We start from the raw sequence: 27,848 nt of genomic DNA, 5'->3' as shown, positions 1-27,848 counted from the left end.
GATAATGCGTTCAAAGACAGTAAGATTGCCCTTTTAAAGGCAGATATTTTGGAATATTATGACCCGAACAAACCACTTGTTGTTGTATCGGATGCTAGTTCGTATGGTTTAGGAGGAGTTTTAGCGCATGAAATCAATGGAAAAGAAAAGCCGATAGTAAAACGTTCTCTCTAAACTCTGCCCAGAAAAAGTATCCAATACTACACCTTGAAGCTCTGGCGTTAGTTTGCACCATCAAGAAGTTCCATAAATTTCTCTTTGGGCAAAAATTTAAGGTTTTCACAGACCACAAGCCATTATTAGGAATTTTCGGCAAGAGCGGAGCTAACTCAGTTTTTGTGACACGACTTCAAAGATACATTATGGAGTTATCGATTTATGATTTTGAGATCGCTTACAGACCTTCATCACTAATGGGAAACGCAGACTTTTGCTCACGATTCCCTTTGGATCAAATGGTTCCTAAAAGTTTGGACACGGAGCATGTTAAAAGTTTGAACTTTTCACATTCTCTACCAATAGATAACCGAAAGTTTGCAGAAGGAACTACAACAGAAAATTGTGTCATGCTGTCGAGGTGTCATGTGTCAAGGAAGAGTTATTATTCCTGTGAATTTGAGACCCAAAATGCTAAAAATGCTGCATGCTAACCACATAGGCATAGTCAAGATGAAACAATTGGCCTGAGAGACAGTATTTTGGCCGCGAATTAATATGGATATAGAAGATTTCCTCAATGGTTGTGAAATCTGTATAAAATCATCTCCAGCGCCTTCTAAGCCTACGGAGAATAAATGGATTCCTACGACTAGACCTTTCAGTCGAATTCATGCCGACTTTTTCTATTTTGATAGGAAAATGTTTCTATTAATAGTGGACAGTCACTCTAAATGGGTGGAAGTAGAATTAATGCAAAACGGTACATATGCAAAACGAATAATTGACAAATTCATGGCCGTTTTTGCTAGATTTGGGCTTCCTGACGTTGTGGTTACCGATGGTGGCCCCCCATTTAATTCAAAGGAGTTCTTTTCATTTCTTGTGAATCATGGAATAAAACCTTTGAAAAGCCCTACTAGTAGCAACGGTCAGGCTGAACGACTTGTTAGGGTTGTGAAGGATGCTTTGAAGAAACATCTTTTAGATCCAGAGTTACGAAGGTTAGACATGGTGAGTCAATTGAATTACTTCCTATTCAACTACAGGAACCAAATCACTACAACAGATAGGTTTATACCTTCCAGCAAAATGTTTAGTTATAAACCCAAAATTTTGATGGATTTGCTTAATCCAAATAGACAATACAAGCAATACTTAGAGAACCTAAAACCAATAGACAATGCCTACATCCCGGCAGAGCAAGACCCAGATCCATTTAGTAAGCTGGTAGTGGGGGATAAAATATTCTTTAAAAATTTTAGGAAAACTGATCCGCAGCGTTGGATTGAAGCTAAATTCATTAAACAACTTTCCAAAAATATTTTTCAAATATCTCTCCATAGGAACGTTTTATCGGCGCACAGAAATCAACTTAAGTTGCTGAAGTCTACGAGAGGTTCTGCACTGCTAGTCCCGTCAAAACAATCTCGGAAGCGCAGTAGTAGGGAAATGACAGACGAAAATAGTGTTTGTATGGGCTTTGAAGTAGAGCCTATGGATCAATCATTCAGCATGTTTATGGATAATCTAGAAAGATCAAGCGGAGCAAACAAACCTAAGAGACTGAAGCGCAGTCCAATAATCACAAGAAGTCGCTCGCGAACATGTGAGATGTAGTATAAGTAGATAGAAATACAATAATGAACTATTAGCATTAAGTAGAATTTTGTCAATATGAAATTATGATAAATTGTTTTCCAAAAAGGGAAGGATTGTTAAGTATTCCCGGCTCGGTAAATCCGCAGAAACCCCAACGGATTCTGATTGAACTACCACGAGCAAACTGTTCAGTACTGTAAATGTATGTGACACCAATGTGTATAAAAAGAAGCCGAAATAAATCAAATAGTCAGTTCTTAACAGAAATCCTAAAAGTTAATTTAATTCTTATAAGGTACCGTGGGGCAAGTGGGTAATGGATTTCGCATAGTTGGGATTCTTCGAATTCTAGAGACCTTAAATTAAAACAAATGAAGTCGTGTATATTTTTTAGCTTGACTCGCACCAAATATAAGCAGTATACTGAAATTGATTTTTATGTAAAATTAAAAAAAAAGTACAGAGAAAGTTTTCGAAAAATGTCTCCTTACTTTTTACTTACCCCACAGGTGGGGCAAGTGAAAAGTTCATCGTTTTGACTAATAAATTCAAAAACTAATAGTTACATTCACGATTTCTATTACCTTTAACATTTGTTAAGGCGTCCCAATGAATAATAACATAAGTAACATGTAAACAAAGAAAATTTTATTCTTGTTACTTGAATTTTCTTCTCAGTTATGTTTGTTAAAATGATTCGACAACATTTTAGCTGTAACATTTCCAATGTTAGTTCTTACATCATGGGACAGCAATTGCATTTTTGCTCTGTAGAATTTCCACCGTTCATTATTTGTTTTTAAGAAAAGCGGATATGACTTCGGATAACTATTCAAGAGAAATCAAACGGAATCCTGCAATAAAGTACTTAGAAACTTTTTTATGTAGATACACCTATATCCAATTTTTATGTTTTGAACTAGCTTTACACAGACATTCCACAAGATTCCCGTGCGTTCTCTTATATTGGAACTTTTCAATCAACGTCTTCCTTTAGGCTGGCTAATAGGCTGTCCGAAGTAAACATATTAATATCGTAAAATTTAGCAACCCTAATTTTAGAGAAGTTCCATGATTTGGCCATGATAATAACGCTTTGAGTATAGTGTTTCTTGTATTATCAGCACGTTCTGTTGTTCTATGATAATTACGAACCTTGTATACTTATAGCTGTAGTGTATTGGCATCACTGCAAACGTGAATACCGTGGTTACTCCCTGACTACGGTTGCTACCGATCAAAACACCGATCATAGTAAGTGCTGTTAAAAGATAGCGATCAGAAAATTAGTTATTAAGTGAACGTCAAATAAACCAGAAGCAAAACTAAATTTGTCTATTATTCAAGACGTCACAGTTTGGCGACGAAAGGAAAAAATCAAATTTTCAAGATTCCGTCATGAATGTGAAGCCTCCGGAGTTCAACGTTGGCGATTCCTGGCCACTTTACCAGGAACGCCTGGAAAGATTCTTCGTGGCCTACGAACTCAACGATGAAGCGGACGATGAGAGGCGAGCTGCGTTCCTGCTCACATCCGTGTCAATGGAGGTATACCAGATTATCAAGAATCTGTGTTTTCCGGACAAGCCAGAAACCAAGAATTTTGCTCAGCTCTGCGAATTGATGCGCCAGCGGTTTACCCCTACGGTGGTGGTTTTTCGAGAGCGTTCCAGATTTTTCGAAGCACGTCAAGGCGACAGTGAGACGGTGGTCGAATGGGCTACCCGTTTGAAAAAGTTGGCAGCCGACTGCGATTTTGGTGCCAATTTGAGCGACTTCATCAAGAATATGTTCGTCGTAGGATTGCGTCGTGGCCCAATTTTTGAAAGAGTTTGTGAAGAGGAACCTTCGGTGGCCTACGAAGATTTGGTGAAACTGGCTATGAAGAAAGAGTCAACTCTACAGCAGCGTGGTATGCTAGAAGTGCACCGGATCCAAGGAGATAACAGGAAGAAGAATGAAACCGTGAAGTGTTTTGCTTGCGGAAAGGGAGACCATGATTTTCGGAAGTGCCAGTATAAGAGCTACGTTTGCAAGATCTGCGATAAAAAGGGACATTTGGCCAAGGTTTGTCCATCAAGAGAGAAGGATGCGGCGGCGAATCGGAGTTCCGGTGGGAAAAAAAGAAGCCCGAAAGTGAACCATCTGCGTTTGAACAAGGTGGACTTCCTTCCGCCCGTGCTGCTGAAAATTTGCGTCAACGAGAGACAGATTGACTTCGAGATGGACACAGGAAGTCCAGTGAACGCCATTTCTACGGGACTCTTCCATAAGCTATTTTCCAACGTGAAGCTAAATACGGATGTCCAAGAAGAGTTTGTGTGCTACAACGGCAGTAGTTTCCGGGCGGTCGGAAAGTTCTACGCTCGTATGAGGTACAAGGCCCACGATTCCAAGGAGGAAATTTTCGTTTTCGACGGTGACCGGCACCCATTGCTGGGACGACAGACCATGTCCAGCTGGGGTCTGAAGATTGATTTTTGCGCATTGACGGTTGCTGAGGACCACATCAAGAAGCTAGAGACGATTTTGTGCAAGCATGAAGCTGTTTTCACGGGAGAGCTAGGCTGTTTGAAGGATATGAAGGTCCATTTGCCACTGAAGGACGAAGCAGTACCAAGATTTTGTAAACCAAGGAAGGTGCCATTAGCTTTGAAGGAAAAGGTGGAAGCCGAGTTGGATCGTTTGGAGCGTACAGGTATCATTACCAAAGCATCCACGGCGGATGTGGAATGGGGAACACCACTAGTACCCGTTCTGAAGAAGGATTCATCGATTCGTCTTTGCGCTGACTATCGTGTTACAGTCAATCCGTTTCTGAAGGACGACCATCATCCGTTACCTATCATCGATGAGATTTTTGCGGCTTTGCAAGGAGGTAAGCACTTTTCCAAGCTGGACCTCAAGAATGCTTATTACCAGCTCGAGGTCGATGAGGAAACCAAGAAGCTTTTGTCGTGGAGCACCCATCGAGGCGTGTTCCATATGAATCGTTTGCCGTTTGGAACGAAGACCGCTTGTTCCGTGTTTCAAGCTACAATGGAGAGAGTGTTGCAAGGCTGCCGTGGAACTGTCAGTTACCTAGACGATGTTATGGTCACCGGGTCCACTACCGAGGAACATCTACAGAACCTGGATCATGTTTTGCAACGGTTCGAAGACGCTGGATTTCTGTTGAATAAAGAAAAATGTGAATTTTTCAAGGAAGAAGTGGATTTCCTTGGCCATTACATCGACAAGGAAGGGTTGCATAAGGACCCACATAAGGTGAAGGCCATATTGAACGTGAAGCCACCAACAGACGCTAAGGAGGTCCGTTCCTTTGTGGGACTCGTGAATTACTACGCCAAGTTTTGTCCCCATTTGGCACACAGTCTGAAGCCCCTGTACGAGCTGCTGAAGGAAGGTGTTAGTTTCTCCTGGACTAAGAAGCAACAGCAAGCGTTCGAGGAAGCTAAGAATCTCATTGCTGGAGAAACGGTGCTGGTTCACTATAATCGAGATCTTCCGATCAAGCTGTACTGCGATGCATCGAACGCAGGAATCGGAGCTGTCATTACTCACGTTTTTCCGGATAAAAATGAGCGTCCGATATCGTTTGCTTCAAGAGTTTTCAAGAAACACGAAGGCAATTATTCAACAATAGACCGGGAAGCTTTGGCCATTTACTACGGAGTCACGAAGTTTTACAGTTATTTGGCCGGTCGACATTTCATTTTGATGACCGATCACAAGCCGCTGATTGGATTGTTCAGCACAAAGGGTGTTCCTGAAACAGCAGCGAGACGACTTCAACGATGGGCCGTGTTTTTGTCAAGCTTCGACTATGAAATCCAGCACGTGAAAGGTGTGGACAATATCCCGGCAGATTTTCTTTCCCGTTTTCCGTTGGCCAGTGTCGAAGATGAAGATAAGTTTAACGACGATTTTGCAGAAGAAGACCCGACAATATTTCTGAACTTTTTGGAACAAGAAACTCGTTCGTTAGTCGAAAGGAGGCAGTTGAAGGTCGAGAGTCGTCGTGACAAGACTGTAAGCCGTGTGGTGGAGTATTTGAAGTCTGGTTGGCCATCGAACATCCTGGAAGAAGAGATCAAGAAGTTTTATTCCAAGCGAGATGAACTCAGCGTTGAGGAAGGTGTCCTGCTTTGGGGTTATCGCATCGTAATTCCAACCAAATTGCGGAAGAACATCCTGATGGAGTTACACTCGGTTCACTTGGGCATAGTCAAGATGAAGAGCCTTGCGCGGTCATATTTCTGGTGGCCGTCAATGGACAAGGAGATTGAAGAGCTTGGACGAAAATGCGAATTGTGTATTCAGTTACGACCAGAGCGGACGGATCCAATATCACCGTGGAGACTTACAAGTTCCCCTGGGGATCGAGTTCATATTGACCATTTCCAGTTCAGAGGTGCCGATTTTCTGGTTATGGTGGACAGCTACAGCAAGTGGATAGAGGTGTTCCCAGTGCGCACGCTGACATCGAAGGAGACGATTGAGAAGGTCTGTGAATATAAATCACGTTTTGGACACATTTCCACTTTAGTCTCAGACAACGGTACGGCGTTTTCCTCGGACGAATTCAAGAATTTCTGTATGAATCGAGGAACCAAACATCTGCGGACGGCACCATATAGCCCGTGCTCCAACGGGGCGGCTGAGAATGCAGTGAAGACGGTTAAGTCGGCCTTGACGAAGCTTTCTTCTGACCCAGCATTTCAGAAAAAGACAGTCGCTCACCGTTTATTTTCCTTTTTGGAAATGTACCGTGCAACGAAACATGCTACTACGAACGAAAGCCCTTTCAAGCTCATGTTCGGGAGGGAAATGCACATAAGGTTCGATGTACTGAAGACGGATAATACCAGGCGGCAACAGGAAGCGAGTTTTAATCAAGATCGTACAAGATCCGTGACTTTTGAAGTTGGTGAAGTGGTGTACGCAAGAGATTACCGTGATCCGAAGAAACCAGCCTGGGTGCGAGCAACAGTCGTGAAGAAACTGGGTACTGTCCTGTACGAGTGCGAAGCAGCGTCAATAGGTTTGATCAAGAGAAGAAGCCACCAGCTGCTGAAGTATCCCTACGACGATTTCGACGACGAACACAGTGGGGCTACAACCAATGCGAGGGAACGTGAAAATGCTGAATCCAGCGACGAGTCGGTGTACGGAGATGATTTCGTCGAAGTAGAAGAACCACCTCGAGTCGGTCAACGACAACCAGACGGAACATACGTGACTAGATCAAATCGAGTAGTGCGCCCTCCGCGCTACTTAGAGGGGCAGTAGTTGTAGTGTATTGGCATCACTGCAAACGTGAATACCGTGGTTACTCCCTGACTACGGTTGCTACCGATCAAAACACCGATCATAGTAAGTGCTGTTAAAAGATAGCGATCAGAAAATTAGTTATTAAGTGAACGTCAAATAAACCAGAAGCAAAACTAAATTTGTCTATTATTCAAGACGTCACAATAGCTAACTAAAGAGAAAACACAAATTCAATCTCTAATGAGAAACTTTTCATTTGCCACTTGATTAGAAAATTGACAGTGTTTCAATTTAGTTAGTTTTAGGTCTATGTCAAATTAATTCTAAAACTTTTTTTCTTGCAGTTTAAAACTGTCAGACGGGTCAACTTAGAAATGGTACAGAAAATTATTTTCCGCAACTTTTTTCTACTGAAAATATTGAAATAAGATTACACGCCGCCAACTTGTTACGGAGTGATAGTTGACAGGTTAACAATATTTCGCTCTATTATGCAATAATTGTAATTGTAATTGTAATTGCTCAATCCACACCCTGGCAGACAATTATCCGCCAATCTAGACACGGGCTGGGTGAGGACCTACCAAGCCTCCCCCGTTAACATGTCCTATACCGTTTAGCACACCGGGTTCTTCCACAAGCAGGCGCCGGAATTAAAGCGGTCCCACAAGTTTCAGATACATTAAATAGATATAGTCCCTCTGCCACTAAACCGAATAGCGCCCTCCACCTCATCACCAGCACTGCCCATCCCGCACACCAAACAAAATGTCGGAAGTGGCGTGCCGTGTAGCACATCAGATGTTCTACAGAGCACACCACCTCCGACACCATGCTCAACGTACAGCAAAGACAGCGCTAATAAAAGCGGAATGCGCCACTCGATTCAGTACCAGAGGGACTATAAATGTAACGAAGAGGAAATGAAAAGATAGTAGAAATGGTTTGGCTGTTGGATTGCTGGAACGAGAAGAAAGAAATAAAGTTATTACGTTAAAATGTGATTTTTATAGTTGAATAAATGTATCGATAGTTTCTCATCTGTTTCTTTTCCGTATCGTAGTTCCGTCGATTCTATCCACCTCGAGTTTTGTCGACTCCGCTCGGGCAATGAGGACCGTGATGAAATGAAAAATATAAAAATATAAAAATATGAGCATTAGTGTTTATCTATTATTTAATGTGGTTCTCATTTGCTTTCAAATACCTAAGTAACATGTGAACTCTGCCTCTATTAGAAAATTCTAATAAATCATAATTTATTCTCCTCCACTTTCCCTAACACAAAGTATTCCTATTTAATAAGACAAGTGCAAAAGCACAAATAAAAGTGTGAGACCGCATCGAATCATGTTGATGCCCTCAGAGCACTCATTCTTCGATTTGCGAAATATGAGTCCGCTGAAAACACCGACCCGACTCGACGCAATCGCGCACCTCTACCGGCACCTCCGCACATGTAAAAACTTCTGCGATAATCCTGTGGTGTGAAAGAAATGCGCAATATTATTTTGATTTCAATCCTAACTTCATGACCCGTAGGCTCTACGCGTATGATTGTTCATTATTTAGGCTAAATATACCTGTTTATACCTGTACATCAGAAAAAAAAACGACTACGAATATCTTGCAGCGTAAAGTTTAAGTGATCAAATATTCATCCTCTCTTCGACCCTGCACTATAATAACCTCCTAATATAACGCCGAGCTAAAGATTCTTTCTAGCGTTACACAATCTGAACAAGAAACCATTTTCAAATACTTCCCATAATTTATGCGAAGCAAAACAGATTCCACTTTCTACGTAATGTAACCCAGCATAAACAGCTGCCCAACTCTCCAGACCAACGCCCTCCAAGATCCAAGGTGCTGCTGCCTTACGTTCAAAACTTCTTTCCTCAAAGTCTGTCTATCAATTCCGAACTCTATTGCATACTACAATACCAATCAGACCCTATTCCTGACAAGACACAGAGTCACAACCCCAATGTGATGGATTTAACCACAACCTTGTCATAACCCCTCTTACGTTTCGCTATCCTCGGAAGTCACCCATATTGATGCTTGGCAAAAAATATCAGTATTCAATCCACAAATCCCATATTACACCACATTACGTTGGTCCGTTTGGCGTCGCCGGTGGATACCTGTTCTGACATTCTTTTCTTTCAAACCCCATTTCAAGCCTGTCCCCCCACTTTATCAATAAGAATGTTGACGAATCACGATAATCTGAAGATCGTGACCAGAACGGAGGTAGGATTTATCACTAGGGACCAACCACCACCAATATTTCGCTCTATTATGCAATAATGGTTGAAAAATCTCAGACATCTATTACCTATCGTAATATTCTCAATGGCCTCAAAGGTTTACGCATGAGTTTAATACGTTAATTCACATATTCAGTAAAATATACCAATCATTTTCACTTACCCCGAGGTACCTTAATAAGAAACGTCTTGAAATATTTAATAAGTTCTTGTTCACAGAATGGAACACTTGCCAAACACCAATCTGCCTACAGAGCACACCTTAGTACCGCAACGGCGATGGTGAAGGTTGTGCACGATATATATAATATCATCGATAACAACGTTTGCACCGTGCGTGAAGCATTCAAAGCTGCAACATAAGCTTCGGAGTGAATTCAATTTCGATGACTGTGCTGTTCGGCTGATCGCATCCTTCCTCGGAAACAGGAGCCAGGCGGTTAGATACGGCGATGGACTGTCGTCGGAAAGAGGACTCGTCGATGGTACACCCCAGGGGTTATGTTTAAGCGCGCTGTTGTTTAGCATGTACATAAACAGCTTGGTTGCAGTGCTAAAATGCGATTACCACATGTACGCCGATGATGTGCAGATATATGTTTGTGGACCTATCGATAGTGTTGATCGGCTAGTGGATGCTATCAATGGTGATCTGATGTCTATTGAAAACTGGGCTGACGAAAATGGACTTTTCACTAATCCGAAGAAAACGAAGGCGATCATTTTCTGCAAAGAAGGTAGTGTAGTCCCCAATAATGCAATTCAGATTTGCGGAGAAACGATTGCCCTTAGCACCAAATTTAGGTCTGTGTCTCGACGCCAACCTGAAATGGAAGGATCAGGTCAACACAGTGACCATGAAGGCGTACAACACCCTACGAACTTTCCGGCGCTTCGGATCGGTATTGTCCTTGTCTGTTCGTCTCAAGCTGGTGCAAGCAGTGATAGTGCCAATGTTCACATACTGTGACATTGTGTACTACCCTGGCCTTAAAGGAACAACTGCACCGGTGCTTCAAGTCGTCGATCCGTTTCGTATTCAAGATGAACCGTTGTGACACGACTGTACCCGTCCGCAACGCGATACTTGGCCACGACCTACCGGATAATTACCATCGGCGAATATGTCACTTCCTATATCAAGCTTGGCACAAACGGCTTCCCGAATACATCTTGGAGCGTCTACAACGAGGTCAGATGGAACGTTCGAGGATGTACGTGGTACCGCCGCACACACAAACAAGGAGAAAGAGCGTCCTGATCTACGATTTCGTGCTGGAATCGGCTACCCGCCGATGTCAAAGCAATAGCATTGTTCGAGTCATTCAAGCAATCTCTTAGAGCACTTGATTAGAATCGTTATGCCTATTGATTGTAATTAGATTTGTTCTCCAATTTAATTTTAATCACGTTTTTCTTTCCTTGACCTTATGTAAAGTAAACTAATAGGCCCACGTATGATAAATAAATTACAATTACAATTAAGAGAAAGCACCTCATTTATCGTAAATCTGTACTCAATAGGGTAATTTGTTCCCAAGGCATAAATTTTCGCATTTTTTATGCATTTTATGCAATAAAGCGACAAACATGACGTTCGGCCTCATAGAATTCGGCCAAGCGACCCGTTCGGCCAAATGGCATTCGGCCAAACGGCCGGACACCTTTTTTCGAGGTGAATCACATTCGTATTTTCTAAAATAATAATGTCCATCTATAGGTCAGAATAAAGCTTGATCTATAATTTACTGGCAAACGTAATGAAACGGCATTTAAGCGATTTTAAGCGCAAAACAAAATAAGCCAAATACGTCAAACATCAATAAACAAGTCAGTGTCAGTGCATTTGTATTGGTGAGATGACAAAAGTAGAAAGTTTCCATCCACTGGTCGTCGCAGTAGGCCCAAAAAGGAGCAACCATTGACAGGAAATTTCTCGTGCCGTTTTCGAGAAACATGAAATTTCATGTGAAAAAAAAACAAACTTTTCTAATCGAGGACTTTTTTTCCGATGGCACTTGGACTATTTTTACATGAAATTATAAATATTTCCCTCCCAAACTGGGCGAAACACATTCACAGGACAAACGAATGATACGCTAGTGTTTGTAAATGCTACTCCATTATGATTATGATTATAGGTAGAGGAGCAAAATGCAGCGCGAGAAAAAGAAAATGTCGAATGTCGATGAAAACGATGATGGGAGAAGCAGAGAAGTAACCTTTCTTACCTTGTTCGCGCCACATCGAATAATGGGTCTGGATGTAACCGTCCCGGATGGCTTTCAGGACGTCTTCGTCGTTTTCCGACCAGAACAGCTTCTGGCTTACGATCGTATTCATCAAATGTTCCCTTGCGTAAAGTGACGCTTCTGCTCCGCCATGGCCATCGTAGATCCCGAAAAAGGCGTACTCCAAACTTTGGTCGTTTTCCGTCTGCTGGTAAGCGACGGAGAAGAAATCTTCCTGATACTTCCGGCCCCCGATCGAGGTGTGGCCGGTGACACGTAAATTTATCCCGATAGACATGGAAAAACACGCACAATAACACCAGGTTTTCTCAATTCGCACCTACTGATGCAACATTGGCTCCGAATCGAATTTTGATATATAGACGACGACACACAAATAAAGCTTAGGAAACGAATGACACGAGAGAAGAAAAGTGACTGCACCGAAACTGACTGACAGACTGAGTGTCTGGTGGACAACGGACCTCCGCTCTCTGCGCGAAAAGCGAAGCAAAAGATCAAGGAGGTAAAATTTCGCTATGAACGTGTTCCATAGCATTAGACCGTTGCACAAAATTCGAAAAGCTTTAAGCGAACAGAGAGGTAATCGCCTATCTCGATGCGTGGGAAATTTCTTGCAAGAAATGCTCAAGAAAAGCATTTTTCTTTGATCGCAGTACGCAGTTGAAAAGAAATGTCAATTCAAATGGAACTCACTGTATGAAATTTCTTGACCATTTCTTGAGCAGAAATTTTTACTTTTCTTGAGCGGAACAGCATACCTACACGGAGAACTTGGAATATACTAGTTAGGGTATGAATTGGGTCCTAAAATTTGTAATGAAATCTTGTTTTTATTTAATAACACGAAAAAGCATGTTACTGTAATTACTTTAGCAATTTGTCCCGCTCAAATAATGGCTATATCATATTTAAACTTTAATTTAAAAATTTGGTCCATAAATGAACCTTGACACTTTTGATCATGTTTGACGTTCGCTTAGTCGACAAAAACACCACAGGGGTTTTAGTTCGACCACTGGGGTTGTTCCTATTTGACATTTTGTAAGGGACACGGAAAACAAAATACACCCAAAATTTGAGTTTAAGCCAAAGGATGTGACAAAATCTAATAAAATTTTTTTTGGGCTTATACCAACGGAAAACATAAGAAAATTGAGTAAACATGTGTTTTTGGCCTAAACTTAAGCGTTTGGCACAAAAATTGGGACAGGGCTTTAGGACCCAATTATGACATCCATTGCGTTTTTGATCTTAATGCATTGCGCAGCATATGAAATATGCGCTATAAACATAAGTTTTATACTATGCCATGCATTTTTGAAAATTATTATTTTGTGTGGATTTTGGCCTTTTTTGCTTACACTTGGGACTTGGTGATTTTTCATTTTGTAGTTTCATCAGCAGGCTCTCGCGTGGAGGTAGAATTTCGTAGCTATTAATTCGCGAGTTTTTTCGGATATTTGTCGGTGCTATGAACCCAAGTATCCCCCGAGTAAGTTTGAAATACTACAACTAACAAAGAGAACGAGTAATAAAAATTGGATATATTTCAGCCAACAGGATATTAGGAAGGAAAAGACAAGGCTTCCGAGGATCAACAACAGACGTGGCCAAGATGGCAGATGAAGAACAGTAGTTCTAAAGGCGACGTTGAGAATATTGTTAAGTTAAAGGTAACTTCCACGATAATATTATACACAATCATAACCATAATTTTAAAAATTTGTTCACTATTTCAGCGGATTTCACCCCCTACCCTACAGCGTACTGTGGGAAGGCTTGACCACGGAGATGCCCACCAGGTACACAGTGGTACCGAACAAACTACCGGGGGAATTTCGGTACACGTTCACGGGAATAATACGGAACAACACAAAGTTGCGTTTTCTCGTCGCGGCGGTCGGTTTATTACAATTATAACATAAAAACAACAAACAACATACATACGAATCACAGGGTCGGCGCAAGGCAATGATGATAAACATCGTCAACATAAAACAGACTGGTCCAAATTACAACACTCCTCCTCGATGTATTCATCACTTGTCTTCACAGTTACACAAAGTCTTGAAAAGTTCTCATTGGACAACACAGTCTACACAAAGTTCCTCCTCTTGCACCGAACACTCCTGCTTCGTCAAGTATACCACAAAGTTCACCAAGTTCACAGACTATCCACGATGTAACACTTAGCATTGGTTTCCCTCGTCATAACAGTCATAAAATTCTTCTTCTTGGTGGCACTCCTCCTCAACGAGATGCCCAGCTGCAGTTTTCCGGCGGTTGCCGCTCTTCCTCACTTCTGCAGTCTTTAGAGCGTACCACAAAGTTCTGCCACAGCTTGCATTTCTCCGCTACGACTCACAATCTGGCACCTGGACTCCACAAAGTTCACATTCAGTCCCTTTTGTGCCAGCTTCCGGACTGAAAGCAATCCACAGTCCAGCTCCGGAACGTACAGCACGTCTTTCACTACTATTTTCTTCGTTTTTCCATTCTCATTGACGCACTTCAGGAAGCCTTCTCCAACACCAGCGGATCTCAGCACCGAGCCATCCGCCAAGTACACGCCAACCTTCTCTCTTCCGTCGATCTTATCGAATAACTTCCTGTCGCTGGTCATGTGGCTCGAACAGCCACTGTCCACGTACCAGCCGTTCCGCTTCCGCTGTCCGCTAACACCAAAACAAATTCCGGGGTTTTTCTTCACCGCTTTCTTCACTTCCGGCCCTTTTTCTTCCCTTTCACGTAGCTCTGGGCAATCCCTGCGGAAGTGGCCAGGTTTCCGGCAGTAGTAGCACACTCGCTGTCGTTTCACTCGCTTCTTGCTACCGTTGTTCACTTTCAGCGCACGGTCACTGCGCTCACCGGTTACCTCTCGCTTCTCCATCCGTCGGTGGTACTCGTCCATCAGCTGCTTCACGAATTCCAGAGTCTGGTCGTCATCTGGCCGACTTTCCAAAGCCGTCACCAACCCGTTGTACGATTCCGGCAGACTCCTGTACACCATCGCCACTTGCAGCGAACTCTCGAGCTTCTGCCCCGCACACAACAGCCGATCGAACAATTGGGTCCTAAAGCCCTGTCCTGTTAGTGCCAAACGCTTAAGTTTAGGCCAAAAACACATGTTTACTCAATTTTCTAATGTTTTCCGTTGGTATAAGCCCAAAAAAAATTTTATTAGATTTTGTCACATCCTTTGGCTTAAACTCAAATTTTGGGTGTATTTTGTTTTCCGTGTCCCTTACAAAATGTCAAATAGGAACAACCCCAGTGGTCGAACTAAAACCCCTGTGGTGTTTTTGTCGACTAAGCGAACGTCAAACATGATCAAAAGTGTCAAGGTTCATTTATGGACCAAATTTTTAAATTAAAGTTTAAACATGATATAGCCATTATTTGAGCGGGACAAATTGCTAAAGTAATTACAGTAACATGCTTTTTCGTGTTATTAAATAAAAACAAGATTTCATTACAAATTTTAGGACCCAATTCCTCGATCACGAACAGGTGCTTTTCCATGTCCGCACCTTCTTCATAGTTTAAACAAAGCTTCTTCAGAAGCGACACTCGCGACGTCACCGTAGCCTTTTCGTGGTACTTCTTCAACCGTTCCCACACATCGACCGCAGATTTTGCGTCCTTCACCAAGGCTAACTGAGAATCTTCCCCATTCAGGATGATCAAGGCCTTTGCCTTCTGATCCTCTTTTGACCACGCCGCAGTCACTGGCATCGGTTTTTCTTCCGAAACCGTATGCCACAGATCGTAATTAATTCTTCACCTTCCACGTTTGATAATTCCGATTATCCAAACGGGCGATAAAAACTCTCTCAGCCATTTCTGAAATTATCGTTTTTCCGTTGGCGCACACTGTACTCACGAAGGTATTTATGTACAGCCAACAACACTTCAACCGAACGTATACACTCGACGGAAGCGACGGCAGTACACACAGACTCCGTCACCACTGTTCGATTTCCACTACGGCTACGGCAACGAAATGGCACAAAATGGCAACGTTCTTTTTTCAGCTGCGGGACAAAATGGTGCAAACAGCCAAACTGGCACTTTCCACCTCGTACTGGGCTTCCAACCAGACGGGAAACAACGGCACCAAACACCACTTTTACAGTCCCGGTCGCAGCTGTATTCTTCACACAGCAGCAGCTCGACCACAAGCTAAAACGAGCGCAACTAAACGATTGGCTCCCACCGACTGGCACCACACAGGAGAATCGTGGTGAAAGAAAGAGATAAAAACGATTTTTATAAGAACTTATGCTTTAAGCGAAGTATGCACTTCAACCAAGAGCTTTATATAAAACTTGATAGATCATTGCACGCCTGACCTAACCTCGAAACTCCATATAAAAAATATGTCAACAATTCCAGCAGTGAATGTCAACTCCATATAAAAAATAAATCTAAACAATTCCAGCAGTGAGTGTCAAAGAGCAGGACAGTCAATTGGGTCCTAAAATTTTTAATGAAATCTTGTTTTTATTTAATAACACGAAAAAGCATGTTACTTTAACTACTTTAGCAATTTTTCCCGCTCAAATAATGTCTATATCATGTTTAAAATTTAATTTAAAAATTTGGTCCATAAATGAACCTTGACACTTTTGATCATGTTTGACGTTCGCTTACACGCTAAGATCAGATTACCCATAAATGGGTATTGAAATCACCCAAATATGGGTTTTTATCACATTACCCATAATATGGGTAAAATATACTAATAAAAAACAGTATATTTTACCCATATTATGGGTAAATCGTTCATACCCATAAATGAGTGAAATTTTTTGGACTTAGCAGTTTTCGTAGAGCAGGCGTCATCTTAACTTGTAGGGTTATACCTACATTATTTATTTTGTTTGAAATTTGTATTTAAACAAAATACATCCAGTGGAAATAGGTAAGCTTAATTTAATATGAATAGTGTTTATCACGTATAATGTAATTTTATTGCTTTCAGCCTCAATGTTGCCTCATAACCTCCTTCTAGAAAAAAATACTGCGTAACGCAAAATAATAAACCAATCGACAAACGATGCGGTAAGCTCTATAAGTACAGAATAGTCTGAATAATGGTTTTAATTGTGATCTTATTTTAATTTCACAGAGTATTATCCCTCTAGAAAGTAAGTGGAGAGAATGAGTAAATGTCCATCGTTGTTTCATCAGTTCCAGCAATAGAAATATTAGAATTAGAACGCTAAAGGCGCTGTTACGTCCATACATTGGTTGTGATGGAGATAAATCGACCACAGTAGCCTTGATTTCTACTAACGCTTTCCTCCGGTACTCAAAGTGTCAAGGAACATTATTTTGGTTTTGTTTTCTTTTTCACTCTTTGAAAAGCAAAGTGCGACAAGTGAAGCCAGTCAATCCTATATGCAATTGCTGGAACAACCGATGCGATGAGAGAAACTTCTAATCGATGCTTGAAATGCTCTTTAGTTGGAAATCGCTATAATTAACAAGCATTGGTGTGACTCAATACGTGATTCAACTTGTATGTGAGCTTGTGTACTTCTGAGCTAGTTCTAATAGCAATATTTGACCAAGAATTAAACGACAGAGTCAGACCTGAAATTTACATTTGCGTAATTGGATAAATTGTTTGGAGGCTCAAAAACTACATTTCCTCTGTGCATCACAATATTTATTTGCAGCAAGTTAAACTGCTTATCAGAATCCTTTATCGATAATTTACTTCTTATTTTTCCTCTCTGTTAGAATGTAAAAATCCGTGGGGACAAGAGGCATTTTAAACTTCTTATATTCGACGCCATCCATTGAAACACCGTCACTGTGGGGAACCTAAGTTGAAAAGCAGTTAGTTTAGAATTTAATCGCGTATATGGAGGAATTAATCACCTTTCGAAGGACACGGCTAGACGGGACTTTCGTCTGCATATGGATTTAAATTCTTCATGATGCACCTGATTCTTACGAAAACACACAACACGGACGTGAGGTGGCAATAATTGCGACAATGTTTATTTTGATTTTATAACCCGGTTACTATGGTTCTATTGAAGGAATTTTGACACTTTGAGTACCATCTTCAAAATTCGCATACTAGATGTTTGTCACACGATTTGCAGCGACAATAGCGGTCTAATTATTATATGTCTATTGTTCCAGCCTTGGGTTAAAAATCAAGTTTCCTTAATAAATTTCTTGTGTAAGTTCTCATGACTCGATTGTGTTTGCTAATCATACAATTCTTCTTATAAATACACATTTATGGTTCAAATGTTTGATTTTTAATTTATTTTAATTTTAGAAGTTAAAAATATGTATATTCGATTTACCCATATATGGGTGAAAATTCCTATATTTTAAATGCTGAACAAGTACCCATTTATGGGTAAACTAACTTTACCCATAAATAGGTAAGTAGAACATTACCCATAAAATGAGTGTGTGCACTTTTCGACGATTATGGGTAAACCTTACCCATATTTGGGTAGACTGATCTTAGCGTGTAGTCGACAAAAACACCACAGGGGTTTTAGTTCGACCACTGGGGTTGTTCCAATGAGCTACAGTACAGGTGAAGAAGACCATGATTTGCATATGTATTGGTAACCAAAAAAGTTGTGACGTCACTATTTGGTTGCAAGCACGAGTAGATATGGGATATTTGAAACAAATTGAATGTAACATAAAAAATTGTGGTACATACCATGAAATTTAATTTGAACTAGATGTATTTTGATTATTGTATTTATCGTTGAACTATTTCAACACAATAGACATAAAAATATTCAAAATAATCATATATTTAATTGAGGTTTGCCTAGCACGATATAGGGTATTCCATCTGTATAAATAACTACTTTTTTCTTTTTGATGACGCCATAAAAACTATTAGTTACCAAGTGTGTAGCTTGTTGTTTCTGAGCAGATGAATAGATTAACACGTTATTAAACAACACTGTGGTGAAACAATGCTCAGAAACAATAAGGTACATACTCGGTTGTCATTGGCTGGATTATATATCTTGCTTACGTTTAATCAGCGTTCGTAGTGTTTTCAGCATTACCAATCTTACCGCTTCCTCTAACATGACATGAGTAGAATTGAGCCCATCATGACTGACGAACTCTGAACAACCGGAATCGTTCAGGCTATCAACATCTGAACATCGTAGCGGTAGAGGGATTGGCCACCTCAATCGCCTCTAACAAAACATCCATGTTTGAGTCGGAATCACGTATGTTCTGTTCCTTTTGGAACGGTGAAACATCGCAAGAAGATCCATTTTCAACTATTAACGTTTTTCGATTTCTCCGCCTCCAGTGAACAGTGATTTTGCAAAAGGTTAGGGCCCATTCACAAATTTCATAACGCTGGAGGGGGTGGGTGGCTATCCTAACAATGTTACGGCCCATACAAAAACTCAAAAAGCGTTACAAGGAGGTGGGTGGGTGTCCAAAATAACCTATTTCAGCGTTATGAAATAAATGAATGAGCCCTTAGCCACAAGTTCCTTCCGCTCGTTCCGTTGATAACGTTGGGAACGACCTCTACTCTCAACGTATGACGATTCCGGAGTACGAATGGTGGGAAAAGCTGTAATTGGCATTACATTTCTTGGTACTGGACAAAGAAATCTTACCGTCTCGTACCAGACTATTTCGATCTGCACCTGTCAACGATTTTCGGATCGAAGCATTGAACACAAAATCGTCAGATGTGAAAAGCTGGGAGCATACATAAAGCGATGCACCCGGATCTTTGATGAGCCCACAAAATTTCACCCATTTCGATCGTTTGCTAGGTTCTTTGGGAAAAGTGTGAAAACTTATGCAAATATCACTGTTTTTCGCTTCCTGTGTCGTTATCTTGCACACATTGACTGCACACTGCGGCATTCTATCAAAATTTACCAGAAATTGTTAAAACTGTACGAAATAAAGTGGAAAAACTTCTGAACTCGCGCACTTTTTGCTTTCGCGTCAAGGGATTTCAAATTGTAAACACAAATAGTGACGTAGGCAAGATCAGCGATGTATTGGTGTTAGGTGTCATTTTCAACTTTATACAGTTGTCACACACACTATCATACGGAACTGCGCCACCTGTTCTGTAACTCATTGGGGTTGTTCCTATCTGACATTTCGTAAGGGACACGGAAAACAAAATACCCCCAAAATTTGAGTTTGAGCCAAAGGATGTGACAAAATCTAAAAAAATGTTTTTTGGGCTTAAACCAACGAAAAACATTAGAAAATTGAGTAAACATGTGTTTTTGGCCTAAACTCAAGCGTTTGGCACTAACATTGGGACAGGGCTTTAGGACCCAATTGAGCGTGATGAAAGAGGGACAGAGACGGAGAATTTTTCGTGACGTCACCATGCACTCTTCTATTGTGCTTAATTTAGTTTATTTTTCAGGCCACAGAAATTCACAACTGATGGACCCCTCGCGGCCTACGTGAGGAAAAGCAACCATGTGGGGTGCGTTCAGGCGGCAAGTTGACATTTTATGGAAATTTTCTCTTTTCGACCTCCGACCGATCGCAGCAAGCCTCATCGCCAAAAAGCTTTTATAAACAACAAGTGCGAATCTTGGGGGCATTTTTTCCTATTTTATTCTACGTTTTTCCCTGATTTTGTGCAAAATTTGTAGTGGATTTTGAAGAAATGGCAACTGGTTTGCCCGTGAGCAGTGTTTAACCATGGATGAAACGAAAAACGGGCCGAAAAAGTCGAAACGAAAATAACACATTCTGAGCTCTTGTGTGGTTGGGAAACTGCATCTAGAAAATGTCATCCAATTCAAAGGTAGATATTTTGATGGGGTCACTCTTCGAGATTTCGTTTGTTAATTGTTGTTAACTTCAAAGGATTTTCCTTACGAGCTGATCCGCCAGATGCACAATGACCTTCAGTCGCAGATGCTGAAAATAACGAATCTTTCGCGAACAGAAACTCCGGCAGCTGTCATGGCGAACGCAAACCAAACAGTAATCCTTCAGCGGCGGCCGGGACAGGGACTAGGACCGGGATCCAGCCAGGTTTCTAAGGCCAGCAAACCAGCCCAACAGCAGGAGAAGAAAACTTTCGAACAGGCGTACCGGGAAGCAATTGAACGCCTCAAAGCGGCGGCCGGCAGCAAACCAAACTCCCAGTCCCAGATTCAGGGACAGGGCCAGGCTCAGCAACGGCAGCAGATTACCAATTCCGGCGGCAACAATGTCACGCAGCCATCGCCATTACCAGCCAAAAGTGCAGTAGTGAATTCGAATCGGTTTCCTGTGGAGGAGCCTTCGAGTTCGGCTTACAACTCGCCTTCATTGGCTTCACGGAACGCTGAGGTGAGTAAATAACTGGCGTTTTATATGTTTAAGATAGGGAAAGTGTACCAGTTATGACTATTTAGAGGTTCCATATTTGGCCATATGTTAATTCTCGAAAATTTTCGCAATTTGATTAATTTTGAGTGTTTTCACATCGAGATGTATTTGATTTCAAACTACTTAGGGGTCGTCCATAAATTACGTAGGGGGAAGAGGAGTATTTACGAGTTTGTGACGATGGGGAGGGAGGGGTCTTTAACCAGTAGACGCAGCGGCTACAAAGCAAAGCCATGCTGACTTCCCTGGGTATAGAGTATCATCAGGTCCGTCACACTCGGGCTCAGATTGGGTGCCCCTTCTAGTACTGCATTTGGTCCCTCGATAGTGCAAAAGGTACCCAAGTTTGACAGATCGCAGTACACTTTTCACGGCATTCTAGATCACCTTATGAGTCATAAAGTTTTGGGCAACTGCAAGGGACATAAAGGTTTTGTGTCTTTGGTATCATCGTACCCGCCACACGTTCTAAGGGACGAATGACCTTCGGGTTAAAGTCCCTCTCAAACTACAACAACCTACCACACGATATACGAATGCGAAAATAGCAACATTGGCGAAGAAAGCTCTCAGAAAATAACTGTGGAATTGCTTAAAGAACACTAAGCTGAGCATCCTAGTGAGGACGTTAATGCCAAGAAAAAGAAGAAGACGTAGCATGTTGAATTAATCCAAAGGCACTTAAAATATGCATGATTCATAAGTAGCCCAGGAATACGCGCAGCAGTTGAAAGTGGCCCTTCCAACGAAAGAGCAGCTTAGCGCCGCCACTCTTGAAGATGGCTGGAGGCACATCCCAACCGCCATAGATAGCACCGCAACAGCAGCACTAGTTTCCGAATCAGAGAAATGACTGGTACGACGGCGAATGCGAGCAGTTGAAGAATGAGATGAATGCAGCAACACCGTAGTTTATATTTGACAAAATTGCAAACTTAGGGCTTAATCAAATCAACCATGTAAAAAATCAACAAAACTGCTATCTTGATCTCTTGCTAACGAACGTCTCTGTTGACTTTTGTGTTAATAAGGCATTTATTTATTTATTTACTGATTCAACGGACTTCTATGGTCTAATTGAACGATGAAACTTAATCCTAATATTACATACAACGGAAAACAATTAGCTAAACAGTAATGGTGGTAAGCTCCATCGAAGTTAATACGCCGATCGCGCATTATCCTCGATTGGCGTATTAACTTCGATGGAGCTTACCACCATAAGAGAACAAACATTCTTATATTATCACAATCTTCACGGAGAACACATTCGACGCATTAAAGCAAATTCCAATCAATCACAGTGGTTCCCAAACATAATCACGGAATTCTTTAAAACTTAATCCAGCCGGCCAAGTACTCGACAGAAGTGCGGTCGATTTAAGGCGAACGTTGACTCCGACTTTAAACGAGATGTAAGGCAACGATGTCAAATCTTTCCAAGCGGGTACAAGCTTCTTGATCACGGCATCCTCCGTGCCTAGCGAATCGTTGATTAGCTTCATGATTTGTTGTTCAGTAACGCAGTTTTTCACTCTAGTTATGAATAACCAGAACCGATCATTTGGCGACCTCTCTTCCTCTATACTGCCCAGACAGTCTACGGGGTTTGTACTTTGTTGAGTTTCAGGTAGAGACAATAGGGATGACTCTGTAAGCGAACGATTTGCTTTTGAATCCTCATCGTCAAAAGTGATTGATGTAAGGCTACTATTTGCTCCTTCAGTTCGGCAATTTCACCATCGATGCGTGCAATCTCGATTGGTTTCGGTGTAGTAGATTTTACTGTCACACTGTTTAGATCATTGCGATCATTTCTCATTTTGCGTATCGTACTGATACACAGATCACACATCCACCAGAAATTTTAAACTAGACGGTACTGTATGAGATCTTCGCGACTCAATTTCACACAAGCAGCGTGGAATACATTGTTGCAGAAACCTTCACAACCAATACAACCAGCACCATGGGCGATAGCTTCTGAGCACTTTTTGCATGTCGATGTAGTTACATTTGAAGACATCTTCAGTTTTCGGTACCGAACAACAGTAACTTAAGTCCCCATATTAAGTGGATAGCAAGCGTTCACGTGAAATTACCGTGAAATTACGTGAAATATCGACGTCTCAACAAAGATCGATTAAACTAACTCTTCATGCACTTATTGTGATTATTGGCGGTAAGAAACGAACGATAATGAGGAATTAAGGCGGCGAAAAAGAACCACTTCGCGATCGGAAGACGCACACACTCCACTTTAAAGAAATGAAGTGTTTCACACGGCAATAGAATTTTCTCAGTTTATTTCTAATACAGATTTATATATTGACAACGAATTTGAGGAAGTATTCGACTATAATTCAGCAAACTATGACAACATTAGAAATAAATTAAATAATATTAACTGGCAATCGATTTTGAGAAGTAGAGATGATGTAAATAATTCAACTGAAGTTTTCTACAATTGTTTGTTCAGAGTCATATTAGAAGAAGTATTTAGTATTTAGTATTTATTTCATTCAAACTTAACGTAAGCCTGTCGGTTATACCATTTTTCAGGTCAAGGAAACAACAATTGATATTGCAACTTTTAGAAGATAACAATTACCTAGGTATTAAAAGTTAAAAAAAAATTTGACTGTCAAGTACCAATAATTAAAAGAAGGTGTAATGTTTTTTCAAGACATAATGTCTAGTTCAATAAAGAAATAATAAATTTAAAGAATCGTAAACAGAAACTACATAAAATTTACAAAAATCAGTCAAGAGAATTTACAAGTATATCTGAACATGAGCGAACAGCTTAATTCAGCAATGCGATTGGCATATGAGAATTACAACTCAAAAACTGAGCAAGAAATCAAAAACTGTCCAAAAAATTTCTTCACCTATGTTAAATCTAAACTAAAATCCAATAACTTTCCTTCTACAATGTATTTTAATGATAAGGTTTGCCATACCTCACAAGAAATATGTAACTTATATTCAATTTTTTTTTCAAGAAGTTTACACAACATACACTGAAGCTGATCGTGATTATAAATATTTCGATTTCCATCCTGAATTTTCTAACGATTGAATGGTTTGAAAAATTTGGATGAAACCAAAGAAAATGGACCGGATGGTGTTCCACCAATTTTCATGAAGACTTTAGCAACAGAACTAACTACTCCTTTATTTTGTCACTGGAGTCTTTCCAAAACTGTGGAAAAGCTCATACCTTGTTCCCATTTTTAAATCAGGCAAAAAGTCTGATGTAATTAATTATCGTGGCATTGCCCTTATTTCATGCATTCCGAAGCTCTTTGAGGCCATCATAAATGAAAAAGTATTCATCCAAATCAAAAATAGAATAACTACATCGCTGCACGGCTTTTTGAAAGGGCGATCGACAACCACTAATTTGCTCGAATTTGTAAACTATTCGTTGAGTGCTATGGAAAATGGAAATCATGTGGAAGCTATGTACACAGATTTTAGTAAAGCATTTAACCGTGTTGATATACCCATGTTTATATTTAAACTGCGAAAAATGGGTATTGAAGCCAAACTGCTAACCACTCGCGAGCTAGTAATGAGGAGGAAATAGGTCCGCTTTTGTTTATACTGTTTGTGAACGACCTGTCATTAATTCTTGACAAACTAAAAGTATTGACATATGCTGACGATATGAAACTTTATTTGGAAATAAAAACTGCACAGGACACACCTACTTTTAAAGATGAAGCACACATTTTCCACACATAGTGTCAGAAAAGTCTACTACAACTGAATGTAAAAAAATGTAACTTGATATCTTTTAACAGGAAAAAAAGAACATTCCTACCATAACAATAACTTTAGGCAATCAAAATGTTGAAAAATGTAATAGAATCAGAGATTTAGGCATAATTTTAGTTTCAAAACTTACTTTCATTGATCACTATAACACTATGATAAATAGAGCCAATAATATGTTAGGCTTCATTAAACGCTTCCCGGTCAACCAGTCAGTGATTTTCGATAGCGATCGATATAGATTCGTTTTGAACCGTTAGCGATCGCCATCGTTGGTCAAAGATCTATAAAGAATTATGAAGACTGGTTGGTCGGGTTCGCTTATAACTTCAATGATCCATACACATTAAAAACATTGTTTATTGCCTATGTTAGATCAATACTTGAATATTGCAGCATAATTTGGTCACCTTTTTCAACAGTACATGAAGAAAGGATAAAGTCGGTGCAAAAACAATGTTTATTATATGCTCTTCGCAAATTAGTTTGGACCGAATTTCCATTACCATCGTACAAAGCTAGATGTATGTTGATTGATATTCAAACACTAAGAGAGCGTCGCGCATATTAATGATTTCATTTATAAACGATATTGTTGCTCATAAAGTTGATTCACCAGAATTTTTATCTAAATTAAACTTTTATATACCATCCAGACGTTTACGCCATCGAGAACTATTTGGAATCAACTATCACCGTACTAACCCCCGGTGGGAACTTTGGTCGTATGCTGACAGGGAAGGGGGGGTTTGCTTCTGCAAACCTTGAGCGTCTGTACTCCATGATAGGAGCGGCTCACAACAGCGTCTGTTCCCCATGTCAGGGGCGACTGATCATCGTCCGAGTGCCAGAGAAGGACTCTAAGCTAAACTGCGCACTATGGCCCTCCGAACATTTAGAGGAAATGGTCCTCCGGAAATCTAGGGGGTTGGTGTCAGGCCCTGCAAGCCAGCCGTAAAAATACACCAGCACAGGAACGTCAACGAGAGAATACGGACCGGAACAATCGGCAAAGACCACAGCGACGAAAATGGACTAGCGATTGGAAACTCGGTACATGGAACTGCAAATCTCTCAACTTCATCGGAAGCACACGCATACTCTACGATGTACTGGTTTCGACATCGTAGCGCTGCAGGAGGTGTGCTGGACAGGTTCGATGGTGCGAACGTTTAGAGGTAATCATACCATCTACCAGAGCTGCGGCAACACACGTGAGCTGGGAACAGCTTTTATAGTGATGGGTGATATGCAGAGGAGCGTGATCGGGTGGTGGCCGATCAACGAAAGAATGTGCAAGTTGAGGCTCAAAGGCCGGTTCTTCAACTTCAGCATCATAAACGTGCATAGCCCTCACTCCGGAAGCACTGATGATGACAAGGACGCATTTTACGCGCAGCTCGAACGCGAGTACGACCGCTGCCCAAGCCACGACGTCAAGATCATCATAGGAGACTTAAACGCTCAGGTTGGCCAGGAGGAGGAGTTCAGACCGACGATTGGAAAGTTCAGCGCCCACCGGCTGACGAACGAGAACGGCCTACGACTGATAGATTTTGCCGCCTCCAAGAACATGGCCATTCGCAGCACCTACTTCCAGCACAGCCTCCCGTATCGATACACCTGGAGACCACCACTGCAGACGGAATCACAAATCGACCACGTTTTAATCGATGGACGGCACTTCTCCGATATTACCGACGTCAGAACCTATCGTGGCGCTAACATTGACTCCGACCACTACCTGGTGATGGTGAAACTGCGCCAAAAACTATCGGTCATTAACAATGTACGGTATCGACGCCCGCCTCGGTAAAACCTAGCGCGACTGGTCCAACCAAACGTCGCTGCCGCATACGCGCAGCAACTCGAGGTAGCGTTTCCGGAAAAGGGCGAGCTTGACGAAGCCCCTCTTGAGGACTGCTGGAGCAACATAAAAGCAGCCATCAACAACGCAGCCGAGAGCATCGTCGGGTACGTGGAAAGGAGGACATGTGACGATTGGTTCGACGAAGAATGCAGGCAGGTTTTGGAGGAGAAGGATGCAGCGCGGGCTACAATGCTGCAGCAAGGAACGCGACAAAACGTGGAGCGATATAAAAGAAAACGAAAGCAGCAAACCGTCCTATTCCGGGACAAAAAGCGCCGCCTGGAAGAAGCGGAATGTGAAGAAATGGAACAGCTGCATCGTTCACAAGAAACGCGAAAGTTCTACGAGAAGCTTAACGCATCCCGAAAAGCAAAATCTCAGATTATCTTCCGTCGTCTATCACCAATAACAAATGAGTTTGTGGGAAGTTATCAAGCTGGTTTCATCAACGGCCGCTCGACAACGGACCGAATCTTCACTGTACGGCAAATCCTCCAGAAATGCCGTGAATACCAAGTCCCAACGCATCACTTGTTCATCGATTTCAAAGCGGCTTATGATAGCATCGACCGCGAAGATCTATGGAAAATCATGGACGAGTACAGCTTTCCCGGGAAGCTCACAAGACTAATAAAAGCAACGATGGACGGTGTGCAGAATAGGGTAAACATTTCAGTTCGTTCGAATCCCGCCGGGGACTTCGACAGGGTGATGGACTTTCGTGCCTTTCGTCGATGTTGAGCATCGCGCTAGAAGGTGTCATGCGAAGAGCCGGGTTCAATAACCGAGGTACGATTTTCACAAGATCCAGCCAATTTGTTTGCTTCGCGGATGATATGGATATTGTCGGCAGAACATTTGGAACGGTGGCAGACCTGTACACCCGCCTGAAACGTGAAGCGACAAAAGTCGGCCTGGTGGTGAATGCGTCAAAAACAAAGTACATGCTGATAGGCGGAACCGAGCGCGACAGAGCCCGCCTGGGAAGCAGTGTTACGATAGACGGGGATACTTTTGAGGTGGTTGATGAGTTCGTCTACCTCGGATCCTTGTTAACGGCTGATAACAACGTTAGTCGTGAAATACGGAGACGCATCATCAGTGGAAGTCGCGCCTACTATGGGTTCCAGAAGAAGCTGCGGTCGAGAAAGATTCACCCTCGCACCAAATGTACCATGTACAAAACGCTTATAAGACCGGTGGTCCTCTATGCACATGAAGCATGGACCATGCTGGAAGAAGACCTGCAAGCACTTG

The 27,848-nt window shown here is 41.6% G+C and overlaps 2 protein-coding genes and 1 long non-coding RNA gene across 5 annotated transcripts in view; 2 read left to right on the top strand and 1 right to left on the bottom strand.

The window, feature by feature from the left end:
- LOC5568858 overlaps nt 1-12,014 on the bottom strand; it is a 63,955-nt gene extending 51,941 nt beyond the window's left edge. The window contains exon 1 of the mRNA XM_021848515.1: nt 11,537-12,014. Within this exon, the coding sequence (XP_021704207.1) occupies nt 11,537-11,834 (298 nt within the window). The 5' untranslated portion in view covers nt 11,835-12,014. The remainder of the gene's footprint in view (nt 1-11,536) is intronic.
- Nucleotides 12,015-12,776: 762 nt separating this feature from the next.
- Nucleotides 12,777-13,935, top strand: LOC110678430. The gene is made up of 3 exons (XR_002501600.1): nt 12,777-13,052; nt 13,114-13,233; nt 13,300-13,935. It is a non-coding gene; the product is annotated as an uncharacterized LOC110678430 (long non-coding RNA).
- A 6,151-nt stretch (nt 13,936-20,086) lies between these two features.
- LOC5568859 (lysine-specific demethylase 3B) overlaps nt 20,087-27,848 on the top strand; it is a 52,858-nt gene continuing 45,096 nt past the window's right edge. The window contains exons 1-2 of one of the 3 annotated variants that reach the window (XM_021853964.1): nt 20,087-20,369; nt 20,514-20,902. In XM_021853964.1, coding sequence (XP_021709656.1) covers nt 20,531-20,902 — 372 coding nt within the window. In that variant the 5' untranslated portion in view covers nt 20,087-20,369; nt 20,514-20,530. Of the gene's footprint in view, nt 20,370-20,431; nt 20,903-27,848 lie in introns of all 3 variants that reach the window. The other 2 variants (XM_021853963.1, XM_001652532.2) reach the window with 2 other exon arrangements.

The sequence above is a fragment of the Aedes aegypti genome, chromosome 3 (genome assembly GCF_002204515.2).
Source record: "Aedes aegypti strain LVP_AGWG chromosome 3, AaegL5.0 Primary Assembly, whole genome shotgun sequence".
NCBI classification, from domain to species: domain Eukaryota; kingdom Metazoa; phylum Arthropoda; class Insecta; order Diptera; family Culicidae; genus Aedes; species Aedes aegypti.
The sequence above is the reverse complement of the archived record's forward strand: the minus strand, read 5'-3'. Positions and strand labels throughout refer to the sequence as shown.